This window comes from Manis pentadactyla, chromosome 8 (genome assembly GCF_030020395.1).
Source record: "Manis pentadactyla isolate mManPen7 chromosome 8, mManPen7.hap1, whole genome shotgun sequence".
NCBI classification, from domain to species: Eukaryota; Metazoa; Chordata; class Mammalia; order Pholidota; family Manidae; genus Manis; species Manis pentadactyla.
Window position 1 is genome coordinate 19,779,928 of NC_080026.1, and position 18,404 is coordinate 19,798,331.

General features: G+C 33.6%; 1 protein-coding gene across 7 annotated transcripts in view; it reads right to left on the reverse strand.

Annotated features, from left to right (window-relative positions):
* Window positions 1-2,080: 2,080 nt before the first annotated feature.
* RIF1 (replication timing regulatory factor 1) overlaps window positions 2,081-18,404 on the reverse strand; it is a 57,245-nt gene continuing 40,921 nt past the window's right edge. For 3 of the 7 annotated variants that reach the window (XM_036928344.2, XM_036928346.2, XM_036928343.2), the window contains exons 22-36: window positions 17,754-18,018; window positions 16,683-16,725; window positions 15,935-16,137; window positions 15,269-15,368; window positions 13,322-13,444; window positions 12,319-12,470; window positions 11,832-11,912; window positions 11,690-11,747; window positions 8,091-11,336; window positions 6,563-6,709; window positions 6,156-6,233; window positions 5,954-6,069; window positions 5,168-5,321; window positions 3,252-3,357; window positions 2,081-2,781 (exon numbers count right to left, since the gene is read on the reverse strand). In XM_036928344.2, coding sequence (XP_036784239.2) covers window positions 2,567-2,781; window positions 3,252-3,357; window positions 5,168-5,321; window positions 5,954-6,069; window positions 6,156-6,233; window positions 6,563-6,709; window positions 8,091-11,336; window positions 11,690-11,747; window positions 11,832-11,912; window positions 12,319-12,470; window positions 13,322-13,444; window positions 15,269-15,368; window positions 15,935-16,137; window positions 16,683-16,725; window positions 17,754-18,018 — 5,087 coding nt within the window. In that variant the 3' untranslated portion in view covers window positions 2,081-2,566. The remainder of the gene's footprint in view (window positions 2,782-3,251; window positions 3,358-5,167; window positions 5,322-5,953; window positions 6,070-6,155; window positions 6,234-6,562; window positions 6,710-8,090; window positions 11,337-11,689; window positions 11,748-11,831; window positions 11,913-12,318; window positions 12,471-13,321; window positions 13,445-15,268; window positions 15,369-15,934; window positions 16,138-16,682; window positions 16,726-17,753; window positions 18,019-18,404) is intronic. The other 4 variants (XM_036928345.2, XM_036928349.2, XM_036928350.2 and 1 more) reach the window with 4 other exon arrangements.

Genomic DNA, 18,404 nt, shown 5'->3' on the forward strand with positions numbered 1-18,404 from the left:
ACCTCTCCCATTTTCTCCCAATTTTGCTTCTTGACCTGCCAGTTGTTTTAGGTGAGATATAATACAAATTCCCTGACATTTTTAAGACTCTTAAACATGTAAGAAAATCCTTTACTTGCAAGCTGTACAGAAAAACAGAATCCATGGGCACTGTCAAGAACTGCCATGCTTTTAATGTTCAGATTTAAATCTTACTTCTGACTGTATTATCCAAGAGCATTATTACTGAACCTGACTCATTCTATACTGTATAAAATTAGAGCAAAAGCTCCACATAATTTAACAGTGGCTTCCAACTTGTTCAAGTATTAGTGCATCTTTAACGGACTCACTGAAACAGTGAAAATTTAAGTCCACTATGAAATCCATTTGGAACATGAAAAATTATACTACGTTAAATGCATAAAATCAATCACATCTGAGTGCTCTTATTAATATTTATCATTTGTTTTATTAACCATTAGAAATTACTTGAAAAAACTGACTTCACTGTAATAGTGAAACAACACAATGGAGATAGCTCATCAAGAAACATTAATGCTTCTTGCTATTCTGCAGAAAATCTTTAAGGCAAGAATAATGAAAATAAGGTGCCTCAAGTATATGTGTATATCAACAGTGAAGATAGTTGAAGGCAAAAAGAGTTTTGTTTTTGCCTTCAACTATTTTAAAATACATCCTTGTTGAATCACAATGTTTTTGATCTAATGCCTGTACTTATATGTCAAATCCAGTCATTTAAATAAATGGAATCATTTTGGTTTGGTCACATTCTCTGCTATACTGTTCAACTTCCCAAGAACTTCATTCATTCCACCAGCAATAAGTTTAGTCCACACAAACATTAAGATATGTAGTCATGAAATGGGCCAATTTTGACTCCTCCAAACGCATGCACACACCCCTTCTCTAACAACTGTTCACTAAAAAACTTGAGTCTCTGTCAAATGAAATTTGGGAAATTAATGACAGTGTAAACCACAATTGTCCCTAATTGTTTTCTAAAAAAACTATTTTTCATTAGTTATTTCTTCAAGGTACAATCCTTAGTTCAATGGTCCCAGAATTTAAAACCCACCTCAGTATACAAATACCAAACATAACTCCAAGATATTTGTAGTAATGATGGATTTACGATTATTAAAAAGACACCAATTTTTATTGTGGCTGGCTTGCAGTTACCTTCTGAATGTAACAGGAGCTGACTAGACACAAAGGTTAAACTTTCTACAGCTTGTGGAAAAATGTGTGCCTTTTCAAGTAAAGGGTTAGTTCCGAATAAAGTGTGAAACTGAGAAGATCACTCTCATTCTACTCACAGAACGAATGAGATATTCTCACAGTAGAAAGACGAAACATATGGGAAGTCAGGCACTAATACTAGTTGTGATATTTATAAATGTTTTAATTATATACACCCTATTTTTTTAACCTAGGCAAAACAACATTTTTCAGAAGAATAGTTGCAAATTTCTCCCAAGTTTGCTTTAGGTGTAGGTGAATAGAAGAGAAAAATTCTACATTTCTTAAGTCCAAGTTATAACAAAAATACTTCAACTCCTCATTAAAAAGAAATGTTAACGAGGCAAGCTTCCTAGTGGCTGACACCCTCTTCCAAACCAAAAGGAGAAAAAAGGTATGGGTATGAACAGCCAAGTTGTTATGTTAACACTTTTTTTTATCTCTACAACTTAACCCATTCTGGTTACTTTAGAAAATAAACTGATGTTTTAACTAAGACTAGTAACTACGTACAAAACTATTTGTTGGTTTATTTGTAGATTCAGAATCCTACAAACATCTGCATCAAGCCCACAAAGCACTTCTGTCCATACTGATACCTCAGTACTTAATATATACAAAATGTGTTTATCTATTAAACAAAACAAAGGTATTCACAAGAAGCTGCAGAGAAATTCATTCAATTAACCAAGGCTGAAATTCATAAATTAAAAACAATATTATCTATACATAATGTACAAATAGTCGTGCACTTTTAAATGAATACTATGTCCCATAAGAGTAAATTTTCACAGGCAAATGCTGCTGCACAAATATTTGCTAACGCAAACGAATGAAATCTTAGTAAATTCTTTAATATTTTAGCCCCAAAAGTTGAAACTTATGGTATTTTTCTTGAAAGCTGTCCAAAGTTGACAATTTCAAAAAAATATTCCAGTTCTTTCTGCATCTCACCTGAGGTGTTTTACCAAGAACAAGTCTAAGCCTCAAGCACAACAAACATAAATTAAATGGAAAAAAAATCAAGTATAAACACCTTCATCAGTTCAGCAAAATACTGAAATAAAAAATTTCCTTGTGAATTTCTGGAAAAACTATGCATAGTGGCCAAGAAAATGTACTACATACACAAAAATAATCTTACATAATGAATTTATAAAACTGAACTTACATAATAAGTCCACTGCCTTTCAGGGTGTGAAATGTTATCAACTTTGCAAGCATTCAGTCTGAAATTGTGCTATATTTCAAAACTTACTTTATAAATCAACAAATCCAGTGATGTAAAAAAAAAAAAAAAACACTTGAATTTTCTTTTGAAATACTAAACTGGATTTTCCTGGGCTGGTGACCTCCAACGTGACTGCAGATTTTTTATTATAGAGTTTGCCATGCTCCCAAGTTTCTCATGCATTTCAAATAGCTGGCTTCCTGAGTAGGTATGGAGATCTTCTGAATCCAGCTGTAGAGCAAGTGCACTAATCTGTGCCATAAGATTTTTAGATAATGGAGTTTCTAAAGCAACAGGATCAATTAAATCTGAAAGGAGGGAAAAGAGGCACAATTAAATCAATTCCATATAAAACTAAATTGTATGTATCTCCTTTTAAGTTAACAAATGCCTACATTTCAAACTGAAAGTTCAGACTGAGGTATCCCGTCTTCTCAAGTGAACTGGCAACAAAAAAAGTCTGTCAAATTTATTCTGTACATTAAGGAAATAGCCAGACTATTTCGTTTTTATAAACATCATAACTGGAACACAATGCTTAGTTTATATATCCTTATTTGAGACCTTGATGGTGTAGAAGCTGACAATTAGAAAAAGCACCGAGACATACTTGGAAGGCAAATCAGCTATTTTTTCATGCACTTAGCAACTAGCACACAAAAAAAGTCAATAAATTAACAGGGCATGGTCAAATTAAAACTAAAAGCATATCAAAATATTGCTTCAAGCAAGTCAGTGAATCTTATAAATAAAATTGCTCCACTTTGTCAAAACATACCTGATGCAAGTCTTTCATCATCAGAAGGGAAAGATTTTTCTATTCCATTTACTGTTTTTTCTGAAATATCAAAAACTGGAATCTCTTCTAGTCCACGAGACTTTACCTTGATAATAAATTCAGGCCAGTAAAAACAAAAACAAACCAACAAATTCCAGGTTATTTTTTAATAGGACTAACACCATCACTGCTGAAAAAGAATCTGACGTAATACATGCCACAGCCTATCACACTGTTATTACCTGTGCTAATATTACTAAGAAAATAAGAAACTATGTTCTACTGATAACACAAAAAACCATTACAAACTTTTTTTTTGTCTTGAAGAGATGGTCAGGAAGTTTTATTTCCTAATGGTCTTCTCAAGAAATATGGCCATGGTAGCCAAGAAAAATTACATGGGTTCCCAAGTTCAGGAACATGGGAAAGAAAATGAGATTCCTGAGCTAATATATGGACTTCTCTAAAAAATAACAATTTTCACAGGTGTTCCTGGGGCTACTGATTACTGATTGAGAAAATACTAATTTTGGAACATCCACATTACCATATGACCCAGCAATTCGACTCCCACATATAATTACAAGAGTAATAAAAACATACGTCCACATAAACTTGTGCATAAATGTACATAATAGTATGGTTCATAATAGTAACAGGCAGAACCCAAATGGTCTCCAACTGAATAGCTAGCTAATCTAAATGTTTATCTGTATAGCAGTATTTAGCCACAAAAGAGGAAGACGTACTGATATATGTGAAACTTAAAAAACATGCTCAGCAACCACAGGTTTTATGACCTGACTTCTAGCAAATGCCCAAGATAGGCAAATCTACACAGAGAAAGATGAGTGGTTGCCTGAGAGTTGGGGGTAGAAATAAGGAATAACTGCTAATGCATACAGGGTTTCTTTCTGGGATCATGAAAAATGTTCTAAAATTAGATTCTGGTGATGTCTATATAACTTTGTGTTATACACAAATACTATATTAATAATATAAATACACTGACTTTTCATTTAGTATATTTACAAAATAAATACACTAAAACCCACTTAATATATTAAATATACAAAAAATCATTTAATTGTGTGCTTTGGGTGGATGAATTTTATGATATGTAAATTTATCTTATTAAAAGTAGATTTTGTGTAATTTTCAGAGACAATTCCCAGGGCCCACAGACCATGAGGTATTCTGAAAACACTTCAGAAACTAAATTCTTGATCTATGACATTTAAAATTACCAGTATGGTTTTGGGTTACAGGGTTTCTTTCTGGGGTCATGAGGTCTTTTTTTAACTGGTTAACAAATGTTTTTAAAGATCATAAATACATAATAAATCAATGCCAAAATAGAGCACGGCTTCCATCCTTAACGTACCCCATTTTTTCATTCACCATTTTGCAAAATGTCAATGGACATATAAAGGGTTTCTTAATAGGTTTCAGAAGAATCTGTACATTAGGTGAAAGAATCTTGGCTTTCAACAGAAATCTTGAAAAATGTCAATGACCCAAAATGTTTATGTACAAAAAGCTGACAGGACGAACAAATAAGAAAATCAGTTTCAATTGTGTTGGATATAATATTGTTAACTACAAATTCCCAAGATTTTTCTAAATGTTTATTTGAACAAATGTTTTAGGAATAGTAGCCATGGAAACAATCACCAATTTGTTGTGAGCTGTAATGAGAGAAGTTAAGTATGTAGGAGCAGAATTCAAAGTATGCATTACATACAATCAGTACAAAGTAATTCAGTAAATTGTGGAATTACAAAATGATCTTTTAAGTCACTGTTGTATGTGAGGAAAGGGAAGAAAAGGTGACATAAAAGAGGCTTTTATACAAACTTCTTTAATTGTACTGCTAGATCATATCATGATTTTATAGCCAACATCTGAGTTTTTACCTGCTGCTCATGATATATTCTGAGAGCCCTTTTTACATTAGATACTTTTGGAGAACGGATGGGAAGCGTTTTTATTTCAGAGGCTGTAAGAGTACTCAAATCACCAATTGTTTTTATATTCTTGGCTCTAATGAGTTGTCCCAGTCCTCTTGCCCTGAACAGATGATGAGAGAAAGGGAAAAATATCATTATATAGTTTTACATTTATTCTATTGGTGAGGGCCTATACAGTTAATTTCCAGAATTAAGCCCAATCATAACTGAATTTATATAGGCCTGCTGTCTAGTCCACTTTGAGGACAGGCATATGTATGTATAATTTAAAATAGAATCTGAATGGGATGTGTATGCCTAGCTTAAGCGATAGCATTGGAAACAGATCAAGTTGAATGTGTGCCTCATGCTTCATTTACATGACAACTTATTAGCTGTGTGACTTTGGTGGATTAACTTTTGTAAACTTCACCTTATAAAGTGGAGGCAAGAATCATACTCTTTATAGGCTATAAATTAGGAGTAAATAAGATAATGTGTAAAAAGAGTTCAGTACAACACCTGGTAAGTACTCAGCACACAATTCTCTTAGATACTGCTATATTATGATGTATGTTTCTTCCTTATTGCCCTATCTGGCCCATCCTCCCAGCATAATTTTTATTCCTAAAGTAAAATGTGTGCAAATATGCATGTAAATCAATTCTAACAGTGAATCTTGACCAGCTAAATATTCCTCTTAAACGAATGCCACCTTTTAAGCATAAGCCAGAAACCCAAGCCACCACTCACCACATGTTTGATGTAATCTGAGGTAAAATGATGTCAACTGGTGCCACACAGTTCACCAAAGCTGGGTAAACACTTTCTGTTGGGCATGGCATGGATTCTTTAGCCATTTCTGTAATCTTAGAATAAATGTCAAAAGCCATTAAGTAGAGGTCTCTGTTGAACATGAAAATACAAAATTGCATGGAAAAAAAGCACTTCTTACTAAACACTTCTTTGAAGTCTTAAATTTAGGGCTACGTGATCCTGGGGACAGAAATCCTTTGGTTGAAGTGGTATTATGCTAGATAGAAAAAAGGAGAAAAAAACTCACTCAGAACCCTAGATAACTATAATTACACAACTTTACTTCAAAACTTAAGACTTCAGTAAACTCTTAAAATTGTCAGAAAATGTAAAATGTAATAAATGACTGCCCAATCAATTACTTGCTAGATCATCATTGCCTCTTACCACCTCTTCTCTTCCTGTCTGCCTACTATGAAAGCAGAGAAAAGAACAGAACACCCTAACCAAAATTTTGTTTCTTAAATAGTTAGATTTTAAGGCAAGTTACCCAATGCAATTCTGTGTCTGCATACATACACATGTATTTTAATGCCTACAGCTTACCTTAGATTGTGCAGTAGGTGAAGTTTTAACACTTTTTACTATGGGAGAAATACTTGAAGAATGGGACCTAACAACAGAGCACCGCCTATCAATGTCGTCTGCCAAGCCAGCTTGGTATATTGGATCTGCAAAGGAGACACGGCGAACCTGAAAGCACAGATTGTGTTTTTATTTTACAAAATTGAACTTTTTAAGAAGTAATGCTGTAAATTCTCATTACGTATCTCTCATATATTCTCTTGCTTAGACCCAGCCTGAATTCATTTTAGCCTCTTCTAAACTCCTAAAGTATGTTCATTGGCTAATTTTCACAAATATGCAATGGCACACTTATACCATTAATTATGTATGTAAATGTCTCCTACTCTTGATTTCCAAGAGAGGGCAGATTCTGTACATACCTGCTATATAGGAAACTAAGTTGCCTAAATAAAAATTGAACAGTTACTACTATTAAACAAAAAATGACTTGTTAAATCTTATTATAGGACCTAAAGTGCAATGAAGACATTAGTCCCAACACATTCTATCTTCAAAAGCTTTTCAAGGACTTCTATGGCTTAATTAGATACTCCATTAAAATACTACATTAGATGCTAATTAAGGTTTTTTTTTAAAGCCTCATAACAAAAGCAAAGCAAAACACCACCAAGAAACTCAAGATGTATTAAGTCTTCTCAAGAACTGATCTCTTGAATTCTCATTTTCAGTGCATCTTGGGGAAGTCTTCACAATGTGCCTGAAGGCAAAACTGCGTTCTATCATTTTATCTCTATTTATGTATTCTACAGTAAATGGCAGCTGCAACTTCAAATTTATGGAATGCCTACATCATACCTTTCCAAGAACATCTCCTTTGCTAAGCAGAGGATGAGATGAGCTATCTGTGTAAGCACATGTCCTTTATACTGATTTATTCATACAACAAACCATGTGCAAGTTGCAGGGCCAGGAGCTAAAGCACATACATAGATAATCCATGTTTATTAGTTTTAGTGAAGAAGATGGGGATATGAACAAAGTAATTATAATTGAAATCAAATCCAGAGAACTGATGAAAGCAGCGCCTAAGATATTTTTTCCTTTTTAATTAGATATGGTCCAAAAGTAAGAGTTTGTATTATATAAAGTACTTAAATGTGAAACAGCATAATGTTCTAGCACACAATAAGTGCTAACTACAGCTGCTTTATTAGTTTCTAAATTTGTTCCAAATATATTATGGTTTATGTTAAGAGGAGCAGAAAAAAAATTACCATGTGATTCTCATACATTTCACAAAGGCTTAAAAACAAAGTGCATGACTGTGCAAAAACCTTACATGTGCTGGAATTAAGGAATACCTGAAAAGCTTCAGTCTCTTCTCAACACCTTTCCTTCTACTCGCCCTTTTCCCTAGCTGCCATGGTAAATGGTCAAAACAAGTAGTCATTAAGTTCAATATTCTGTCATTTATCAGGAGTCACTGTATGGCCAAAATATTCAAGTTAAATAAGGTCTCATTAACATTCAGCCTCAGTTCCCCTACCTTGTTAACAGGTGATGGTATCTCATCTTCCTGGGGTCTTTTTAGTCCTCTCTTTAGAATGCTGGTGGATGGAGATGCCAAAGGAGACCAGACACAACGTGTCTGCATGCTACTAGGACTGTCATTTGTTGACATAAGTAAAGGGTCAAGTTCCCTTAATTTTTGAGGAGATCCGTTACTGTCATCTGCTATCAGTTCAGAGATAGCTGTTCCAGATGTCAGACACTGTGATGTTTCCTCCACTTTCTCTGAAGTATGGTGAACTTCCTGTAAAACTTCATCATTTCCCACTACCATTTGACTATCATCTAATTTTGTTCCTTCAAATTTATTAAGTTCACTATTTGTTTCAATTTTACTAACATCAACTTTACCTTCTTCCGTGCTCATCTCAAGCATGTCAGGAACAAAGCTGCTGATTTCTACATTCAATCTCTTTGTTTGGGCTTCTACAGGCTCACAGGCTTTGGTAGTCAAGCTCCCATCCTCAGTTGCACTGACACGGTTGGCTTCAGCATTCACCTCATCTATCACTGATCCTTCACAATTGTGCATTTCAGCATTCATTTCTTCAGATGAACCTGGATCAGATTCACCACTTCCTCCATTTAGGCCGCCAGTGGCCATGTGTTCAGGAACCTCTGTCTGAGCACTCACTTTTATAGGTGTGGTACTATCAGAATAACCAATACCTGAATTAGATCTTTCATTTGCTGCCTCTTCAGCATTCAGTTCTTCAACTGCATCCACTTCAGATTCATCACTTTTTTCAGCATTTCCCTCTGTTACCTCTTCTTCAGGAGTACCAGTTTTGGTGCTCTTTTGTTCAGAGAAACTAGCTTCAGATTTATCACTTTCTACACCGAATTCCATAGCTTCCACTTCTTCCAGATTGACTTTTACTTTACATGCATTTGCTTCATCATCAACAATTGTCTCTATGATACTTAGTTCCTTTTTCAGGATAGATTCTGGTTTTACTTCTTTCATCTCCAAAATAGGACATTCCAGTGAAATATCTTTGGAATCACCTAAACATGGCCCAACAGTTTTGCAATTCTTATTGGATACTTCATGGCTTTCAAGTGATACTGTTTCCTTAGAATTCACATCACAAATTTTGTCTTTAAAATCTTGTATTTCAGAAGGGAAAGATTCTTGAAGAGTATTTTCTTTGAACTCAGTTTCAGATATAATGAATGAATCATTTATAGTATCATTCTCCTCTCTGAGGCCCAAATTAAAGTTCACACCATGAAGTTCATCTAAAAGTCTTACCTCAGAATACTGATGCGCTTTAGAAGTTTCTGATATAGTTCTAGGTGTTTGCAAATCTGTCTTTTTTGTTTCACTCACCTTTACATCATCATTTTCTGTGTTTCTTAATGCAATGAGTGACTTTTCCTGACGTGATTTTTCTCCACAGCAATCACAACCTTTAGATCTCCTCACCCTCTTACTTCTCTTGTGTTGGCATTCAAGTGTTTGGTGAGTTTTTTCAGAAAGCAAAGAGATGTCTGATGTTCCTATTTTTGAGGATTCTCCCATACTGTTACTTTCTACAGAATCTCGCCTATGTAATCTCTTAGAGGCATTTCTAGTCCTTAGATTTGATTCTGGTGTGGGTGGACTTGAAAAGGAATGTTCTGCACTTTTGTTAGTTTTACTTTTTCCCTCATAAGTATTTAATACATTACCAGAAACTTGCAAGGAATCTGAAGATACTATAGAATCTTGAAGTGATCCAGTATTACTCTCATCTTTTGCTTCAAGACCCTGAAATTTTACATCTGTGTCTACTTCAGAGTTTGCTTTACAATCACCTGTCTGGCTTTCAACTTTTACACATTCCTGTTTCAGTGTTTTCTCTTCTTGCTCTTTAGTATCAATACTGTCACTACTTTTGTTTTTCCATTTCCCAGATCTCTTCTTTCTACAACCTTCTTCTTTTGCCTCAGAACTATCAGATTCTGAGTTTTCAATGCTAGAAAGTAAACCCTGGGATGCTCTTCTTGTTTGATACCGTGTCCGTCCCCTTACTGGTTTATCAGAGGACTTATCTGCAATGTCCTGGGTACCACTGCCCTCAGATTTAGTATTCTCAAGGTCTGGCTTTCTTGTATTTTCGTCAATTTCAGAATTAGCACTGGTTTCCCCGGAAGACTTTTCATGTACATTATTTCCTTTCTCAATTAAATTGTTCTGTACAGTTTGTTCAGAAATCGGTTTCTGGCTAGGTAACACATCATCTTTTACATGCAATGGACTCTTCTGAAGAGTCTTTTCTTCTTCCTTGCGTCTTTCCTTTTTTTGCTGGTTATTTTCTTTATCTTGGTTATCAGCAGAAGGTTCTGCGGTTTCTGAACGTCGCCTTAAAGATCGTCGAAGTGTTTTCTGATTGGGAGTTATCTGAATATGACAATCCTCATTAACCACTTGATCTGCAGGCATTATGGCTGGGGGTGTATTTTCTTTGGATTCCAAATTAATTCCTATGGTTTTCTCTTCTACAGTATTGGTTAGAGTATTTTCTATTGGTGGCTGAAGCACTGTATTCTCATTTTCCACTGTGCATTCAGAGAGATGATCCTGACTATCTAACACACATTCTGTCTCATTAAGCAAACTGGGTGGGTTGCTTTCTAAGGCTACAATGCCATCAATAGATTCCTGAGTATTTTTTTCCTGATCAGATCTGATTAAGGGCTTAGACCTTTTATTCCCTGTTTGCTCAGTTTTATTTGACCTTCGGCCTGATCTCTTAATTCCATGTACTACTCCTTTTTCAGAGACTGATTTTGGAAGAGCCACTTCTCTCTTCTTTGCTTTTGGTGGAACATCGGTTTTACTCACACCTTCCTGATTATTTCTCACTGTAGCAGTTGACATATTATTCAAGGGGGAGGAACTAAAAGGTCTATTTTCTGAACCATCAAACTTCTCCAAAGTAATAAAGGTCTGCCTTCGACTTGTAGGCTGTGAGGGAGTTCCAGAGATGATGGTATTAGAAACTGAGCTACTGCTGACAACAAAAGTGTTTTCTAAACTATATGCACATTCAGTTGTTTTCTTTGAGGAAATTATTGCTTCTTTTCTGGCATCATTACTGCTCAGTACTTCTGGACTGGTTTCCTCAACAGAACCACACTCATTATTTGAAAGGAAAGCCTTTTCAACTTGTTCATCTGTACCACAGTTTTCTGTGACATCTTGATGAATGACAACATCACTCTGCATTTGCTCTTCCTGCACAGAAATGTATATATAGATAGAGATCGATTAACCAGCAAACAGACCTGATTTTCTGGGGAAATTTTAGTATAAATTTTTAGTAATTTAAAAGGCAACCACTGACTTTTCACTATTTTACAAGTATACCAAATGTAGAGATAGATGCCCATTAATTTGTTTCTAATTATAAATATTCAATAAAGCCAAATATATTTAAACACACACACACTGACTACAATTCTGAAGTCTTCCATTAAGAGTAATGAGATTATATAGCAAATCCTAAAATTAATTCCAGACTCCATAACAGAAGGCTGATTAAAACCCCAAAGTATGTTAAAACCCCAAAGTATGAAATATAAACGTACCTCCTCAAGTATCACCTCAGAATCTTCCTTTGATTTTTTAGTTAAAGTAGGAATTTCCCTGAAATAAATTAAGTGTATAAAGTAGAGTACTGGTTTTATTAAAAATCAGAAAACAAGTTACTTCAACAGCTTCAATACTTACATAGATTCTTCCTGACTATACTGAGAAAATAAAGTATCTTGTGAAACATCCAGATTATTATACATGGCAGGAATATCACACCTGGAAAATATGTTATGTAAATAACTTCAAAATCTAATAGTCCTACAATTAGAAATAAGTCTTATGATGCCACAATCAGTTATCCTTTAAGAACAATATAAAAATCAAAGCTAAGATGCTTATTTTCCAGATTTTCCATGAAATCATCTTCCCTTCCTACACTACCTCAAGTAAATGAATTTTGTTCTGAATTCAGGGATTCAGAAATATTGGGTACATTACTAGGTAGAACCTTATATTCATTATGAAATGTAGTTAAATGCAGTGTATGTTTTTGACATTAAAATATAGCATACTATAGAGTAGTATACTTACTCAGACTTAGTTCTAGACATAAGTTACAGTTTGCTGTCTGAGCTGTGTGTGTGAATACAAAATACCCAGTTCAAGATAAAGGACTACAAACCTCTTTGTTTTGAGTACTTCTTTCTGATGTTCAGTTAGTATTCTTTCCTTTGCTTCTTTTCCTTCTGGGGGTATACACACGAAGTCAGTAGACTTTTCTTCTTCCAAAAGCATTTCACTTTTTGTTTTGGAAGATGAAGATTCTAGTTTCAGCTGAAATTTTTAAAAAGTAAATGTACATTTGAGTTACCAAATTATTTTCCAATACTTCAATCTCTCTTGGAATGCTGATAATGTTTTTCAACTAATGACTAGGAAGTCTGAAGTTCAAACTCAATGATATTCCTGGTTAATACTTAGTACAATACAATGTCCAACCACTTCCATTCTGCTTCTAAAAAATACTCAGAAGAATTAAGACACCTTTTTAATGTGTTAGGCAAGTGAGTGCTTACCAACAAAACATGGGCATATAGTTATTCAGGCCGACAGAAACAAAATCGTTTAGCAGGGGAGTTTATCGGCAGCTCTCGAGTAAAAGTTGCCAAAATAATATGCCCTACATACCAATGACACTGGTACTAAACTGTTACTTTTATGATTTTCAGTGATTGTTTTCATTCTATTTTATAGTTACTACAAGACTATGTCAGAGTTACTCTTTAAAAAAAAGTATTTAGTTTTAGATTTGAGGTTAAAATACATGTCTTACCTAGGCATTCTCTTTCTTTTCAGTAACAGAAATTCTACAATATTCTCTTAATGCTATGTTATAGTTATTCATACCTAGTTTCATTCCATCTCAAGGAGGCTGCTGCTTGGAGTAATTCTACTTAGTGGATGCTGCATATTATCAGATTAACTTTACTAAGAAGGAATCATCTCCCAGAGCTTCCAGATTTCCATCCTATCCTAACAGTCTTTCTAGACAAACTCTATTATTCCCCTATAATACCATCTTTTATTAAGCCTGTTAACAGCTTTTTCTTCCAATCAGAAGTTGTGTTCTCAAGCTACCATATACTTAAATTTTAAAAATTCTATTAAATCTTTGGGAAACATACTTTGGCTGGTGGTTTCATACTTTCTTTTGCATGCTTTGCTTGTGCCAACAAAGAGTCTCTCTTCCCACTTGATTTTCTTTCCATCCCACTAATCTTCATATTTAATTGTGAATTTTCTGTCTGCTTTGTTAAAAATAAAAGAATTTCATTAAGTGCAACTGTTATATTTTATTTCTCTTCTTCAGTTTGAGAATTCCAGTACAATGAATATTCACATTTCAAATTTCTTTTGATTATTCAAGCCATTAAAAGCATGTCAAAGAAAATAAAAGGCATTGTCTAATTCGAAAACAACAAATAGGTTTGGTGTGTCCAACTCACACAGTAGCTGTTTTGTACCATTTAATTTTATGAATTCTAAAAATAGTATAGACCACATAAATACTGAAAGTGAATCAAATTACTGGACTCAAATATACCTCCTACTAATGGAAACAGTTCCAAAAGAAAAATCAGACATAAACTTTAAACACCGAACAATAAATCATGAATGACTGAAAATACTGTCACTTTACTCCCAACAGAATATATGGCTTTTCCAGGCCAAATTACACTGGAGTCTCAACAAGTATAGACAATTTTATGATGTTAATTTTAGCCAAAAATCAGAAATTAAAGTACTTAGCTAGCTGTTACACTTTTTCTCTTACAAGTTCTAACAAAAAACAGCTAGATTCCATTTTCTGTTGTAGAAAAACCTTGCCTAAGGAAGTTCCCTCATGGGTATACAGTGCCCAGGACTTTACTCCTCAGTCCTCAGACAGTCATCAAGTATTATTAGCTAAAGTAACTCTGGCCCATTCAAATGGATTATGGGATAACAAAGCAATCGTTATAGGGTGTTTTTCTGACAGAAGGAATGAGAGATTCTACGGAAAGAAATGAGGAAATGAAGGGTAGCTTTCACTTAGACAAGGATTAGTAACTATTATTCCTAGTTTATCTCAAGCAACATATAACCATGCATTTTAGTAACTACAACCTTTGCAGAACAATACATATGAGGTGCCTTAGGTCAAAAATGATCATTAATGAACAAGAATCACATATTTTTACATGAGGATCTACACTGAGATTCACTGTCCTTAAATAATGAAAGTATTTCAAGCCAAAGGCCAATAAAAACTAGAATAAGTAAATGGGACTATATCAAACTTGAAATATTTTGCACAGTGAAGGCAAACACTGATAAAACAAAGACAATCTATCAAATGAGGGAAGAAATCAAAATCTTAAAGAGGTATCTGCACTCTGATATATGGAAACCACCTAAATGTCTATCAACAGATGAATGGATAAAGAAAATATTCAGCATTTATAAAGAAAATCCGCCATTTATAGTAACACAGATGGGCACAATGCTAAGTGAAGTTAAGTCAGAGAAAGACAAGTATCGTTATGATTTCACTTAATATGTGGAATCTAAAAAACAAACAATACAGAAATAGACTCAGAAACAGGCAATAAACCGTTAGTTACCAGAGTAGGGAGGAGTTAGGGGACGGGTAACATAGGCTAAGGGGATTAAAAGTACAAACTTCCAGACATAAAATACATTAATCACAGGATGTAACGTACAGCACCATGAACATAGTTAATAATAATTCAGTAACAGGTGACAGGTGGGAACTAGGCTTAAAGTGGAGATCATTCCATAATGTATAAAAATATCAAATCACTATGAAATACACTTGAAACTACCAGGATTTTATGTCAATTATGCTTCTTTTTTTAAGTACCTTAAGGCAGCTGACTATATGGAAAAATCCTTTATAATGGAACCCTTCCATAGGTTTTACTCGCTCATTATGTCAAAATACTTTAAGTTATCATTATGTCAAAATACTCTATTTAAGTTATCCTTTTAAAAATTATTTTGTGCTTTAAAAATCAAAACCCAATAAATGAAACTGCTCGAACATTCATAAGCAAAAGAAACAAACTTACGGCATCCGAGTATGGTCCGCTGGACTCCTCTACAATCTCAACATTTTCCAAACCAGGCAACAGAAGAAGAAATTTTTGTTTGGCTTTTCTTAGTACTGGTCTTTTAAAAAGCACATAAAAATATATACCTTGAATCAAGTAGTATGGATGAATACTGATATGTTAAATAGGAACACTTCAATTATAATTTTAAGATAACAAAATATAGTCAGCCTAAAGACTGTTTCTTACTCTACATACACAAACTAGAACTTACAGACAATATCTGAACTTTGTGTTAAACTCTTCAGTTTCCAACTTTTGTTACTGAGAAACTTCAAATTTCCCCAATTTTTATCATGGAAATTTTCAATGACAGACTATTAGACTATTGCATTAAGTGCCCATCACCTAGATTTAATAACCACCAATTTTCTGCCCTTTACATTTCTTTTATGAAGTATATAATTTTTAATTGATTTTTACGTTCCTAAAACTGAGATTATTCTAAGGCCCAAAGGAAAAAGTCAAATGATATTTAATAACTACCATGTACTCCAAACAATACTTCAACTAAGGAATGTTCTGCAGTGATTTCTTAGAAGAAAAATTTATGTTAAAACCAAAGTATCAATTTACATGATCGCAACACAGTAACCGTGTAAAATAATTTTGTTGGTAGCGTACTTTAACTCTTCAGGATAAATCAACATCGTCACTTTAGCAAATGTGGCATTCCAGAACTGACTGCTCTGTTTCCGAATCTGTTTATTCTTGTGCGAAAATATTATGCATAATAATGGTGAGATCTGTTCCAGAAGTTCACTGTCATAAGTTCCAGTGTAGCTGAAGTGTAGACAAGCAATAATTTCTCCTAGTAGCTTTTCTAACTAGGAAAAAGGAAAATTTTATTAGGCTTAACATTTGGAAATGTTACTTTAAAAAAGGGAAAAACAAAAGCACAAAGCATACTAATTAAATACATGGAACAATTTACTATTTCAATTCTTAAACTTCAAACGATTTTTAAAAAGCTCCCATCCAATACTTTCCAGGTGAATTAGTTTAATTATTGGTAACTACAACTTGATTGCAAGCTCATTTTCCACTAACAGAAAAAATTATGTTTTCACATAAATTATAATAGAGGTTAACAGTTTCCTACATAAGCTTTACCCACAAAACACTGGAGGCAGTTACCCTCATTTATAAAGGGATGAGATAGGAATTGATGAGTTACATGAATTTAAAGCAACATTATTAAATTCTTCTTTAATAAGTATCCTTTGTGTCCATGTTGTTATTAAACAGCCATTAAAACCTAAGTATAATAATAACCCTTTTAGAAACAATTATATTTAAGGAAGACAATTATCTGAACCCTAACATTTTTTCATCATGAAAGTTTGTTTTATGGACAGTTGTTTCTTTTTACCTTGTTGTTCATACAACTATACACTTTAGGAACTTCATCAAGCCTGGGAAGAAAAACACAGTATCACTTATATTTCAGAAAGTTACACCTAAAAACATATAATGCAGCCATAAAAATGAGACATGTAGTGATGTAAAAAGGTATTCCAAAATATTAATGCTAGTTACTTACTTCTGTACCTTTTTTTAAAAAAGCAGGAATTATTTTTGATGAAGCTTAAGGACTAAAAAAGATTTGCAGAGAGTTAATGACTAAGGGGTTCTATTTGTAATTTATTCTAAAGCTTTCTCTGAATATAAAATTGGATTCATATTTATATAATTCAATAAAATTAGTTTTTATGAAAGTATAAAACATTGACTTTATTATGATTAAGTCACATATGTCATCAGAACACTAATAAATTCTTTCAAAATGCTTTTCAAGTATAATGCTTGGGATTTTTCAAGGTTTTTTTATTAAGCACTGCTTGTTTTGATTCAAATGTAAAGGTAAATTAAAACAAACCTTTGGGAGGTAATTCAGGAATTTTATATTTTCATATCCATTACTAACAATCTCACTTCTAGGACTTTGAGAAAACAGTGGCAAATGTGGACAGTGTATGTACAAATTATGTTCAATTGCAGTACCGTTAGTTGACAAGGAAAAAAACTAGAACATGTACACCAAGAGGAAACCCTTTGCAGACATTAAAGATAAGATTCTTAGGTGTACAGCACAAGGTGCATACCATATAATTAGATTAACTGCAAAGTAGCACGCCAACTATGTTTTCATACACATCTTACATTTAAAAAGTGCGCTTGTTTGTTTTAACAAATCCAGATAAGGTATATACTAAACTGAGAAGGTTCGATTGGCATTCAATAGAAAAGGATTTCCAATTTCTACCTCATCTATATGTATTATTTCAACCACCTTTTTTTTAACAAAAGCATAGTTTAATACATATTACCCTCTCCATTAAATATAAAGATTACCATCTATAACAATGAAGCTGATAGGAAAGCAAGTTTGCTACTTAAATTACATATACTTAATTCAATATTTTAAGCCCAAAATTCTTACTTTGAATTTTCATAAAATAATGCCAGGGGTCTTGTTAAATCTGCAAATATTTTTCGGATCATAGAAGGCAAAGAAATACATCCAAGCACATTGGAAAGAATGCTGATGATTGAGTTGCCCATCGGAAGGAGAGTATCAGAATGTATTTCCTTGTAGCTCAGTGTGTGGAAAGAATTGATCACTCTCATAATAAGTTTAAATAAAGAAGCCAATTTCCCTAGCGGCTCCTTCTTCTTTTTGGACCAATCTGAAGGTCTCTGTGGTGCTAAGATAAAACACAATATATTAAAAACTCAAGTACTTTGAAATTTGTCACTGTCCATCTTTACAATTTATATCTCACATTTAAATGATATATCTAATACAGGTGTTTATCTGTTGAGTGATACCCACAAATTGTAAAATAATATACCACTAACAGATAAATATCACTACAACATTACCTTAAAAACAGAATCAGATAAAGTGGCATACCTAGAATAAGAATCCCAGAAAATGATCTCTTTTCTCTAGCCAAATCGTGATGTATCTTAAAAGCACTGGCCAACTTTCCTTTTACCCTTCTTAGATTCCATCTCTCTCCAGATACCCAGCTATAGAAATATTCACATTTGTCTTGTCAAAAAAACCACACCTATTCCAAAATTACTT